The sequence below is a fragment of the Mytilus trossulus genome, chromosome 12 (assembly GCF_036588685.1).
Source record: "Mytilus trossulus isolate FHL-02 chromosome 12, PNRI_Mtr1.1.1.hap1, whole genome shotgun sequence".
Taxonomy (NCBI): domain Eukaryota; kingdom Metazoa; phylum Mollusca; class Bivalvia; order Mytilida; family Mytilidae; genus Mytilus; species Mytilus trossulus.
The window spans coordinates 38,383,352-38,396,487 of NC_086384.1; the positions used below are offsets into that span (position 1 = coordinate 38,383,352).

General features: G+C 32.3%; 2 protein-coding genes across 2 annotated transcripts; one reads left to right on the forward strand and one right to left on the reverse strand.

Moving 5' to 3' along the window:
* Positions 1 to 3,025: 3,025 nt before the first annotated feature.
* Positions 3,026 to 4,190, reverse strand: LOC134692431 (probable serine/threonine-protein kinase irlD). The gene is made up of 2 exons (XM_063552883.1): positions 4,025 to 4,190; positions 3,026 to 3,447 (listed from the first exon to the last, which is right to left on the reverse strand). The coding sequence occupies exons 1-2, from the start codon at positions 4,188 to 4,190 to the stop codon at positions 3,026 to 3,028; spliced, it is 588 nt and encodes a 195-aa protein (XP_063408953.1).
* A 2,229-nt stretch (positions 4,191 to 6,419) lies between these two features.
* On the forward strand, positions 6,420 to 11,616 carry LOC134693642 (gamete and mating-type specific protein A-like). The gene is made up of 3 exons (XM_063554482.1): positions 6,420 to 6,681; positions 7,985 to 8,173; positions 10,699 to 11,616. The coding sequence occupies exons 1-3, from the start codon at positions 6,555 to 6,557 to the stop codon at positions 11,040 to 11,042; spliced, it is 660 nt and encodes a 219-aa protein (XP_063410552.1). The 5' UTR covers positions 6,420 to 6,554; the 3' UTR covers positions 11,043 to 11,616.
* The last annotated feature ends 1,520 nt before the right edge of the window (positions 11,617 to 13,136 follow it).

The window sequence follows — 13,136 nt, forward strand, 5'->3', positions numbered from 1 at the left end:
GTATCAGTCTGGCATTTTATAGTAAAAGGATTTCAGTTGAAAAATGAATATGATCGAGGAAATAATAAAATTAGTTTTCCATTTATACAATATATTATGATTATAACGGAGGGATTGTAGTTGGATATTAAACAAAAGACGTATTTATATAACAGTATGTATCATCAAACACATTAAAATTAACTACTGGATAAATGTCATCGTTGTACGAATAATACTATTCAATTCAATTAATGTTATGATTTACTTATTTCAAAAGACTGCATAACGCGACAATGTTTATAATATTTTCAACATGGCGACTACATTTAAATCGGATTATTGACAAGTCTAAACTTGATTATGACACAGACAAGTTAACGAACGCTTTCAGTGATTTAGCAATTATATTACGAATACTTTAAAAAAAAAAGTCACACCATTAATATTAAGATTTATTATTCTAATAAGTGTCAATAATATAACGATTTAATGATTTTAAAAGACAACAAGAAATTTTGTACACTAATTCAATATGGCGGATTTGATTATTGCAAAAAAACATGAAACCCTGACGGGTTCAAATGCAAACAGAGTACAATGTATACACAAGTGACAAGAAACATAACTATACATGATAAATGTTTTTAAAAAGTGAAGTTGATATTAATAACATATATCTATATATAGATGTATATAATAATTGACCAATGTGGACCTTATTTTCGCAATTCCATAGATTGCTTTATATAGTCTACAACACTAGACAAAATATCTTTATTGGGATCTAGAATAGTTTTAAGTTTAGAGTTTGAGTCAAGCTGGTTAAAATTAGGATAATGGGTTTTAATTGCATTTATAAGGGAATGTCTTACATTACTGTTAATTTGGCAATGAAGGAAAAAGTGTTCCTCATCATCTAAAATTTTACAAACTTTGCACAGTCTGTGTTCTCTTTGAATTTTTTTGTAACGTCCTAATTCAATTTCCAAATTATGATCACTTACACGTAATTTTGTTAAAAGCTGACGACTATTAAAATTGTTTAGATTGTGCAGGTAGTCCTCAAATTTAATTTCATTTTTAAGTTTACTATAAAGGTAAAGTTTTGAACTGTTATCAATATTTGAAAGTTTTTGAAGAGTGATGTTATTATACTTTTCCTTCACTATACATTTAAAAGTTTTTTTGAGTGAATTTTTTATAAGTTTAAAAGGTTTATCAGAATCAACATATTGTTCTTCATCAATATTAAATTCTTTAAAAATATGCTTGGCAAAAGTGTACCAAGTATATATTCCATCTTCAGACATAGACTTATTTACTGCAAAAGCTTCTTTAACAAGAGGGTTTATTTCATGGCAGTTTATTCGACAAAAATATAATAAAACTTGAGTTTTAATAAAAGAGTCAAGTGGAAATCGTCCTAACTCAGACTTTGCAGCTATATTACATGAGGTTTTTTTAATTCCAAGAACAGTTTTACAAAACTTATGATGCACTTTCTCAAAGCTGAATCTATCTGTCAATGATAAAATATCACAGTTAGTTCCATGCAAAGTGGCTCTATTTATGGCGCTATAAATTGAGTAATAATCTTCCATAAACCAGATCTCGCTATTATATAAAATTATGGGTTTAATAAGTGAATCAAATAATTTACATGATAAATCAACAGGGACATGATGAAAATTAGACATATATTTTTTTAGTGAAAATAACGCTTTAAGCGCTTTTTTGGATAGTTCATGTGTAGATCTCTTAAATTTTCCTTTATTATCAATAATGTTCCCAAGAAAATTATACTCTTTAACTTCAGTTAACTGATTTTGTTTATAAAAAAATTTTGACTCAAAAGAATTTCTAGAATGAAAAATCATAACTTTTGTTTTATTTGTATTTACAGTCAGCTGCCATTTGTAGCAATATTTTTCCAGTTTATTCAAAGCAGATTTATTGACACGTATCAAAATGTTACAGGTCACTACGTACAATACTGGACAAGTTTAAACACGCATTCAATATTGATTTAATAATCAGAGATAAATAGCCGTAGGTGAATAAATAATACTAAGAGTCATATAATACAATAATGATCTGTAAATACACACTTAGATGGGTTTTTCCTGTGTATCTATTTATAGGTTGGGAATTTTCATCAACTATAAAGAAAATATATATATATAATTATTCAATAACGCCAATTAATTAGCCGTAATTAATTACACTTAATAATGACCTTATCCAAAGTAATTAATTTAATTAATTAGTGTCATAAAACTTAAATTGACGTCATAAAAATTAGCCTCACATCGGGAGGCTACCTCTTAGGAGGCTACCTTTTCCCCATAGGGTTAACATTAGACAAAAGTCGCCAGAACCCCCACTTCCCCCACTACTACACTACTTTGGAAGATTGAATTAAAAAAAAACTTACCAGAGTTAAGTAAAAATTATTCGGATACTCTAGTAGTATTTTGTGTTAAAAAAATATTGGTTCCTGTATATAAAAAAAAAAGATGTGGTATGATTACCAATTTTAACAAAAAACAATTAGTGTTTATCTTTTATGACAAAAAAGTTATATCTGTCTTATGAAAAAGAAATTATGGCCACAAATCTGAATTTTGAGCAAATATGTAAAATTTCTACCTCATTTTACTCAAAAAGTAGCACATGAAGGTATATTTTTTATTACATATTTGGTTTAATCAGGTAAAAAATAGCCTACATGCAAATTTTCATCAACTTGTAAATACAGGTTCAAAACTGTATCGTATGCCCTTAAAGACCGTACTTTGACCAATTTTGATTTACTTTTACAAAGTGTGACTTGGAGGGAGCGTTGTTTCATTGGCACCCATACCACATCTTCTTATATCTAGCCGAATGATGTTATATAATTGTGAGTGGATCGCACAAATAGAAAAGATGAGCACAAGAACATGTGTGAGGCAAACAAATAATATTGATAAACAAAACAAACTTTTATTTACAAAAAACAATAAAATAAAAAATACCCATATATGACAGGCGTAACTATGATTCACATTATATATATTATGCACAGATAATCCAAACAGTAATTGCATTTTAAATCACTAAACTCATATCTTTTTCCCCAGCCAGTAATAACTGTTTCCTTATTCACTATACCAGCACTAGGAGGATTCGTTATAATCCGGGTTGTAAATTCTGATGTGTCTTTATAAGGCGCGGGTGTTTCGACATTTAGTAAAGTAGTAGAAGCCGGGGTTTCAACATTTGGCAAAACTGTCATCGCTGGTGTTTCAACGTTTGGAAAAACTGTCGGCGCTGGTGTTTCAACGTTTGGCAAAACTGTCGGTGCTGGTGTGTCAATCTTTGCTAACGTAGTCGCAGTTGATGTTTGTGTCTTAGCCATAGTTGTTGGCACCGGTGTTTCAACGTTCGTTCCGGTTGTAGAAGATGTCAACATTTTAGGCATTTCTGAAACATACAATGATTTATTCAACTATGTATTCACCTTACAAAAGCTGTCTAGATAAACCGTATTAAAACGAATTTATTTTGTATTTACCTTTAGTTAATGTCAATTTCAAGGTGATGAAATATGATGTAAACACTATTGCCTTTATGGTATTCATTCTCTCTTCCAAACAATGCAGGAATCTAATGTTCAGTAGTTTGTTGACGTGGTTCATAAGTGTTTCTCGTTTTCCGTTTATACATAGGTTATAACTAGACCGTTGTTTTTCCCGTTTGAATGATTTTACACTTAGTCTAGTAATTTTTAGGCCCTTTACAGCTTGCTTTTCATTAAGACTTAGATGGGAAGTTGTATAATTGGCACTCACACTTTCTTATATCTTTATTATGCATTAATGTATTCATTTAAGAAAGTGTCGTTGTCTTCTATATTCAAGGGTAGTACATGTATTGAAGATGTTATGACGTGTCAAAACACACAATTGTCATTCAACAGAAATTTGTTTTTTTTAATGTATCAACACTTGCATATAGGTATTCATTCTTTTGGAATCTATCTATTACTATGATTACTCACTATATTCACAAATACTGGAATAGTGATAAGCAGGTCCACCACTACATGGGAAATCATACCATGTATAACCGTCATTAACACGGATCTGAGCACAATCTTCAAAAGTCCCTTTGCAAACAGGAATCCAGTTTGAGTCACTCATTGACCATGTTGCCAGTAACCCCATGTCATCTTTTCTCCTTATTAAATAAAATGATTGTTTCGTTCATATTTGATACTAGTATTATAGACATACATTGTATTTTAAAATATGTAGAATTTAATAATTCTCTTTAAAGATTTGTTTTACAAATTGTTTATTGGATGGAGAGTTGTCGCATTGGCACTCATACCGCATCTTCTTATAAAATGTATCTATATCTTTTAAAATTAGTTTAATATTTAACTGATCTGTCTTTAACCAATTATGTTTTGAGTACTAGTTAACAACAATTTAGTGTTTGGTTTACTTAATTCAAACAGAGAATATTTCTAATGATTTCTATGACCGTGTCGTCAGTAAAGGGGAATAGTTGTAATGACGCTTGATATTTACCTGTGACCCATTTCCATTCGCCTTCGTTATCTCCGTCCGTTCCGCCGACCTAGACAACCTTTTTGTCCCAACGAAGGTATTTCAAAGCATTCAATACAAACTGTGGCTTTATTAGGTCTTTGATGACAACCCAATCGCCGCCATGTTGTTGACAGTGTCGTCTTGCATCGTTCCAGGGATGTTCGTCGTGAACAATTTCAAAACACGTGTCGACTGAGGTTATGAGTTCGAACCCAGCTTGTGCTGGTGCACTCTAATTTAATCTTGATAGACTAGGATTGTTAAACTTGCTAATACCGTCACACCAAGTCAATAGCATACACCTATTGACTGGGTGTGAGGGTAATAGCAAGTTTGTTGTCCCTGAGATACCAACTATTGCTCGAGGCAAAGCCGAGGTGTTTTATTATACTAAACAAAACAGCATTTAAGTGTTTTTATATACCAAATAACTACTTTTTTAAAAGGGGAATATATCATCTGAAAGAAAAGAAAAATGTCACATAACTTTTATACATGCACATGGTGAACTATACTTTTTTTATAATTCGTTTTGTATTTATAAATATTTCAATAATTTCAATCAAGACTAAACTTTCCGTGCTTATAATAAATCCTAGCTAAATTACGACAAACGCAAATTTAATTCACTTTTAATATACGGTGAGTGAACCCATATTATAAATAAGGGACTATATTTTAGATCTTTTAAAAACATTTCATTGAAGATTTTCTTTCTCTTTTATGATTGCTTCTTGTAAGTGAAATTACAATCAACACAAACAAATTCCACCGTTTACAATATAAAGGTGAGTTTGACGTTGCAAATCATACGTAACCAAGCAGAGAGTAGTCAATGCCATCCTTATCGTCCAATGAAAAATCAGCATGAAAAAGTACTGGAAAGATAATTATGCAACTATTAACCGGGGCAAAAGTCTTTGAAACTATTGACTGGCAAATGGTTCTGTGGAATGAAATAGCACAACTATTTGTCTACTATTTATATAGAAAAACACATACTGAGGTATAATAAGTGTATAATATCACTCACAACACTTGTTAGAGTCAACAACTTGAAAGGTTGAAAGACTTGATAATCTTTCGTTTGATACACAAGAGCCGAATGTTGTTCACAATCTTTTTAACTTTGAGATATGATTGTTTACTCGAGGATAAAAGGAAGATTATGAAGTGTAAGATAGTTCAAATACAAGAGTCAACAGGTATCCAACCCTTAGTCTTTCTAACCGTTGTCTTTTTAAGTTCAGTTGAATGATGATTCTAGTTTTTGTGTCTTTTCTTTGTGGTTTCGTACAGCAAGCAGTTTACAGTGCCGGTATGTATATTTTTGTTGATATATAGGGAAATAGAAACATTGAATGATAAACTAAAACAGGAATAAAAAAAAAAACGTAATAAGTAAAACCTATATTGGAAAAATATATATCAATATGGAAACCGATAAATAAGATGAAAACAAAACACCTTCATCATTTTTGTATTGTTCAAGCCAATAGTTATCAAAGGTATCAGGATTTTAATTTAGTACGCTAGACGCGCGTTTCGTCTACATATGACTCATCAGTGACGCTCATATCAAAATATTTATAAAGCCAAACAAGTACAAAATTGAAGAGCATTGAGGATCCAAAATTCCAAAAAGTTGTGCCAAATACGGCTATTGTAATCTATGCCTTGGATAAGAGAATCCTTAGTTTTTCGAAAATTTTTGTAAACGGCAAATTTATAAAAATGACCACATTGATTTTCATTTGCAAATGGTCATCTTCTGTCAGAAACAGCTCATATATTTTACATGTTGTAGCTATTATAATATAATGCAATTTTCCAGATCTCTCACACTGTCCGTCCAGAATACGGTCTCTAAGGTATGTCCATGAATATCTCGACAGTTGTATACTTTTTGTCCGTGACAAACAATCATGGACAGATGGTCGAGCTAATTGTAGAAGACTTGGAGGAGATTTGGTAATGGTTAAGGATGCCAGTAAACAAGCTGTTCTACTGAATTACCTTCGTCTTGACCACTGGGATACTGATAATATATGGATAGGTGCCACTGATCAACAGAGAGAAGGGGACTGGCGCTGGGTTGATGGTATGTATAATTTCAATCATAGATGCATATAACGTTTGACTATTTACTGTAAAAGTATAGCTTAACGTGTATAAGTACAAACAGAAATATAGAGCTAACTATTGAGTTACAGTACGGGTATAAGACCAATTCATAGGAAGAATATTCCATGATAATATATATTGTGTCAGTATAAACATGATAAAGATTCGTTCTAGGTCTTTTATAGCTGAATGTGCGGTAAAGGTTTTACTCATTGTTAAATGCTGTACGGTGATATACTAGTATAGTTGTTAATTTCTGTATCACGTCTCTTGTGGAGAGTTGTCTCATTGACAATCATACCACATGTTCTTATATTTATATCTATAGCATATATTTTCTTGAATATAGTCATTTTGAAATTATAATACTCTCGACTATACATCCATATTCTGACCATTCTTTTAATAAATTTAATTTACCAATTATAGAGTACGAAATACTTAACAGCATAACAGGAACAATTTTACTGAACAAATTTATACACTTCGAGAATTAATATTTCATCAGTGATGATCATCATGCCAAAAGGATTTGAAAATCCCAAAAACTTATAAAACCGTTGACTAGCTGACAAACGAGTTAATCTTGAAAGTAATTTGGTATTTAAAATCTTTTTTATATTCTCCCGGTATTTCTTGAATATATATCAGGATGTGGATCGGAGAAATTTCATTTCATGGGGTTTTAAAAACAAATTTATGCCATTTTTCTTATTTTTTTTTATTTATGTTGTCCATTATTCTCTTCTTCTTTGTACTCACCCTTTTTATTTTGCTTTATTATTTAGGACTATTTTTTTTTTATCTTTTCTTCATTTTGTTGACCTTTTCTTGTAGGTTTATTTCTCTATATATTCTGAAAACTCCATTCAAAGTTTCATATATTCATTTCGCATTCCCGATCAAGTTATTTCAAATGTAAACATTATCTGTAAAAACTAGGTACATACAAACTAAACTTGCGTCTAAATATCAACAGGGAAATGAAACAAAATGGTGTTGTAATTCGTGACACATCACTCAGGAATGTCAATGGCAAGATAACTCGGACCGTGTCAACTCTTACCTCTCAAACTTGTACTGCCAACAACTCGAAAATAAAAAGTGCCTTATGTCCTGAATTATCTTTAATTTGGAGATAATATTCCATTAATTTTATTATAATGTGTATCAAAATGAGGCAGCTAATATCATTAAAGAAAATTTGAAAAAAACCCAAGTAAAAACACTTCATTTATCAGAGTTTGCAATTAATTTATCCATCTTTTTTATTTATGTAGGAAGCAAGATTTCTTACAGCCGATTCGCAGATGGACAAGGATATACCAACTCAGGATTTCTGTTTGCAAATGGTGGCAATGAGGATTGCGCACTGATACGACGTGATGATGGAGGTCAATGGCACGATTATCCATGTCAGCCAATATTTGGAACTTTTGGCTATACCTATTCGTATGCCTGTGAATTCCGTAAGATATAAATATAGTATATTCACTCTGATAAAAAAAATCCTGTGTGTGCACTCCTTTGTAATTTTTCTGTATGTATAAAGGGAGGAATGAAAGACACCAGAGGGAGAGTCAAACTTTGAGATAGAACATAAACTGAGAACGCTATTTTTAAAAATGAAATTACAAACAGACCAATAATAGTACAGAAGGCACCACATAGAAAACTAAAGAATAAGCAACACGAACCCCACCAAAAAAACTTGTGGTGATCTCAGATTCTGCCCCACATGTGGCATCCGTCGTGTTGCTTCTGTTACTACCAATCCGGTAAATAGTCTAACTCGGTAGGTAACATTTATGAAAAGGGAAAGGGTATTGTAGTTATGACATATGGAAAATATCTGATATTATCTGTGAAACGGTTATACCATAACGGTCAACCAACTCGTGGTGGCGTCCGTGAAATTACGAAGGGATGATTTCAAATTCAACATTTGGAACTCTTGGTTTAATAGATTCCTTGTGAGTAGCAATCCTCTATCAAGGAAATCATGATAAGAAATACAAGCGCGGGAATATCGTATCAATTGTTTGGGAGAGACATACTCCGTATGCAGGCGCTGCTGAAATGTTGCTATATAGAAATGGAAAGTTCATAATTTTATTAACTTGGTCAACAAATGGATGTACTTTTTAAAGAATGAAGCTGTATACCATAACGTCAAAACCCAAGAACCCCAAAACGGTATTGAAAACAGAAGAGAGCATTCCCAATTCATTGTAAGCGATGCCAGTTCACATGATCTACCTTTAATTCAAATTAGTCGTGTGTTCATTTGAAAAATAGACTGTAATACATTGATATCTAAACATTGAAATGTATTAACATTTTTTTTTTTCATAAATAAGGCCGTTAGTTTTCTTGCTTGAATTGTTATACATTATCTTATCGGGGCCTTTTATAGCTGACTATATGCGGTATGGGCTTTGCTCATTGTTGAAAGCCGTACAGGGACCTATAATTGTTAATGTTTGTGTCATTTTGGTCTTTTGTGGATAGTTGTCTCATTGGCAATCATACCACATCTTCTTTTTTTTATATATAAGCAAAGATTTGGTTCTTGAATTACTGACATCTGCATATGACAATTTTGTAGTAGTACTGATTTTTAATGAAATGCTTATCGTTGAATATTTTCTTATTAATAGTTAAGCACGCACTATCTCTGTATGTCTAGTTGGGGCATGCACAGTATGACCTTCAACATAGAGCAATACTATAGTGTTATTAACTGGCTGTTTCTGTATTGGCACTGGTATAGATTCAAGGTTTGCTGTATTGGCCTCGAGACCCGTAGGGTCGAAGGCCAATACAGCTGACCGAGAATCTATACCAGTGCCAATACAGAAACAGCCAGTTCATAACTCTTTTATTAAATGATTATAAGAGAATTAAAAACCGGAAGTGAACTTCCCGTATTAGCCCATGGGCCATTACAGCTTTTCCCGTTTTTTTTCTGTATTGGCCCTGTTTTTTCCGTTTCATAACTTTAAGACGTTACAAAACATTGCACATCATTTAACCTGTTTATTTTATGACTTTAATTTAAAAAATATTATACAAATGTTTTTATGCATAACGATACTTCCAAAGTAAAGTAATGGCGTAAGAAAATTGAAAACCGGAAGTGAACGTCCTGTATTAGCCCTAGGGCTAATACGGCTTTTCCCCCGCTTTTTTCTGTATCGGCCCTGTTTTTTCCGTATTGGACCTGTTCGAAGAGCAATATTTAATCTTGATTTATATCGACAGTGGAACGTTTTTAGTATTGCACATGCTGATTTATCCGTATTAGGGCTTTTTTGCTCATATCATTTAATAAACATATATATATATATATATATATATATATATATATATATATCAATTATGGACTTTTGACGAGGTTAATACGTTACATATGGACCTGTCAAGATTCTACTGACCGTGGACGAAGTATCCGGATATCAAATTGGTTGATCTAAAACAAATTATGCTTCAGTTGGATCTGCTTGTTTTTTTCCCGTTCTAACCAATATGTATGCGTCATAGCTTGGAAGCAAAAAAACAAACGGTTAAAAATAAATTGTTTAATTCGGATCTTTATGTTTAAGATTTTCAGTTATGGCACTTTTTATGTGTTACAGTTATTACAGTAAACATTTAAGTTGTGTAATACTTATGCCGCATACACAAGATGTAATATTAATACTTTTAGCACACATTTTTTTATATTAAAGATAGAACTGACAACATTGACACTATGTATACTAATGATTACAACCAAAGCGAGTGCTTTCAGTTGTATATTTTATAGCACACAGTATTTGTATTCTACATAGTGCTGCAGTAGTACTTTGTGATTAAGAATCGCATAACAGATATTCAAATTACTAAACATACTTAAAACAGCCTTTTTTTTGCCATGTCATATTATCACCATCTCATTGAATGTTTAAAACATTAGATTTAACAACCGAATTGTTCAATTTTTCTTTTGTAGCAAAAATTGAAATGGCTACAACACTTGCGCCTATGACCACCATGTCATCATCAACAATGAAGACGATGTCATCATTCAAAACAGTGCCAACAACTACATGGTCTAGTGTTGAAACTCCAGCGCCAACAACAATGTCAAAAGCTCAAACGCTAGTCCCTACTTTACCAAATGTTGAAACACCGACACCGCTCCCTACTTTACCATACGTCAAAACATTGGCCCCCACTTTACCAAATGTTGAAACTCCCGCGCATAATAAAGGTACAGCGGCATTGCCAATCAGGATGACTGCGAATCCTCCTGATGCTGGTATAGTAAACAAGGAAACTGTCGTCATTGGCTGAGGAAAAATATTCGAGTTTAGTGATTTTGATTACAATTACTGTTTGAGTTATATGTGCATAATATATAAAATGTTAATCATAGTTACAATGTACGCCAACTAAGCAATAGACCATTGAACCAATGAACCTATTAGCAATCTTATATATAAAGTCCTATGATACAGTTATCGTCCTTTGAGTGTTAACAGTGTACATGTATACGTTGCCATTTTTTTCATACTCTTTTCCACTATAAGAATATTTTTGAGACAGATTTTTTGCGATTTCTTAATTTGAATTTAATGAAGAATTGCAATACGAAGAAATTGTGTTCTCAGGCAATATATGAGAGCTTTGTGTTTTAATCGACCACTGAAAGATAAGACTTGTAATGCAACTATTCTACATAAATAGTACGTGACACACATGCTCGAAATGTAATTATAGCGATGAAATAAATGTCAATGTCATCTTGATAAAAGTGCATTGTTGTTCAAGTTAACTTACTAGGTACCAGATTTACATGATAAATTAGAAATATATAAAAATGAAATGAGGTGTATTAATTTATTGTTATTATAATCTGTGTGTAATATAAACGGTACTCTATCAATTGCTATTAAGTGATTAAGTAAACGCTATATTTTTTTTATTATATTTTGCAAAATATATGCGTCGACATATTTTAAAAGTATTCAATACTGTTAGGTTTCAGTTTGTTTTCCTCTAGATGAATCGTTTATTGTTTTCCATTAAATCAGTTGTAAACATGTGCAAAATGTTAAGTTCGAATATATTGTGATTGTTACTTTCCTTTTCTTAACTGTTGACCCATGTTATGCGCGTACTTGCCCGATTATACATGTTTTAAACAATGCTGTATTCATTTTTAAAGGCGAATATTTTGCCGTCAAGCCCTTCTTGTGGTGTTCTCTGTTCCACTGATACTAACGATGATCTTATTTTTAGATTGTCTTTTTCGAGATGCAGATTTTCGGAGATTGAATTTAACAAAACCTTGCTAGAGTTATATTTAAAAAAGAAGATGTGGTATGATTGCTAATGAGACAACTGTCCACAAGAGACCAAAATGACACAGACCGTGATTAACAACTATAGGCCACCGTACGGCCTTCAACAATTATAACAGCACATACCGCATAGTCAACTATAAAAGGCCCCGATAAGACAATGTAAAAAAATTCAAACGAGTAAACAAACGACCTTATTTTAAATAAAAAAATGAACGAAAAACAAATATGTACAACACAAAAACAAACAACAACCACTGTATGGCTTTTCTTAACGTAATATGTACTTTTCTCCCATGCCTATCAATGTTGGGTTTAAAACACGTGTCTCATCCTAGCGTTGAAAAGACATCTGTGTTCCGTTAGGGCTAAGGAAAATGATATATTTTGCCTTTGGTATAGTCTCTCATGATGAAAAATAACGGCCGCACATATCGACAAATCAGGTTTAGCCGTACTCGACAAGTCGTAATTCTGAATGCTATGTTACCTTCATATAAAAATAGCTGCGCCATTAAAATCGGATGATTTATTGTAACCTTATTATAATAAGCTCTACATCTTGCGTTTGTCATCTGGTATTAACGTTGGAATGTCTAAACTATTTCCTTATACATGTTATAGACAGCTGTGTCTCTATGTTGATCGACATACATGTGTTGAATACCGTACTTTGACCTATAATGGTTTACTTTTACAAAGATTGACTTGAAGGGAGCGTTGTTTCATTGGCACTCATACCACATCTTCTTTTACATGTACCGGTATCTAGGCGTAAGATGTTCTATGATTGTGAGTGGGTCGCATAAATAGAAAAGATGAGCACAAAGACATTTGTCTGAATTCGTTTAGATTAGAAAGAAAGGAGGAGACTACATCTATTACAAAGATTACATTTCTTATGTTCCTTTTCTACATATACCGTGCGAATTCACCACGTCTATTCATTCCGATTGAGTAGTATTCGCTTGTGAAGGAAAAGACTTCACCGCCAAGCCCTTTTTGTTGTGTTCTCTGTTTCAGAGACATTTAACGCTTATCTTGTCTTAGTTTATACCCCTTGTTTTTGCCCTCTTGTATGGAT

Coding starts and splice junctions, on each gene's coding strand:
- LOC134693642 (XM_063554482.1), top strand. CDS start 6,555: ATGGTTAAGGATGCCAGTAAACAAGCTGTTCTACTGAATTACCTTCGT. Junction 6,682..7,984: donor GGACTGGCGCTGGGTTGATG/GTATGTATAATT, acceptor TTATTTATGTAG/GAAGCAAGATTTCTTACAGC. Junction 8,174..10,698: donor TTCGTATGCCTGTGAATTCC/GTAAGATATAAA, acceptor TTTCTTTTGTAG/CAAAAATTGAAATGGCTACA.
- LOC134692431 (XM_063552883.1), bottom strand. CDS start 4,190: ATGGGGTTACTGGCAACATGGTCAATGAGTGACTCAAACTGGATTCCT. Junction 3,448..4,024: donor TTCCAGTATTTGTGAATATA/GTGAGTAATCAT, acceptor TGTATGTTTCAG/AAATGCCTAAAATGTTGACA.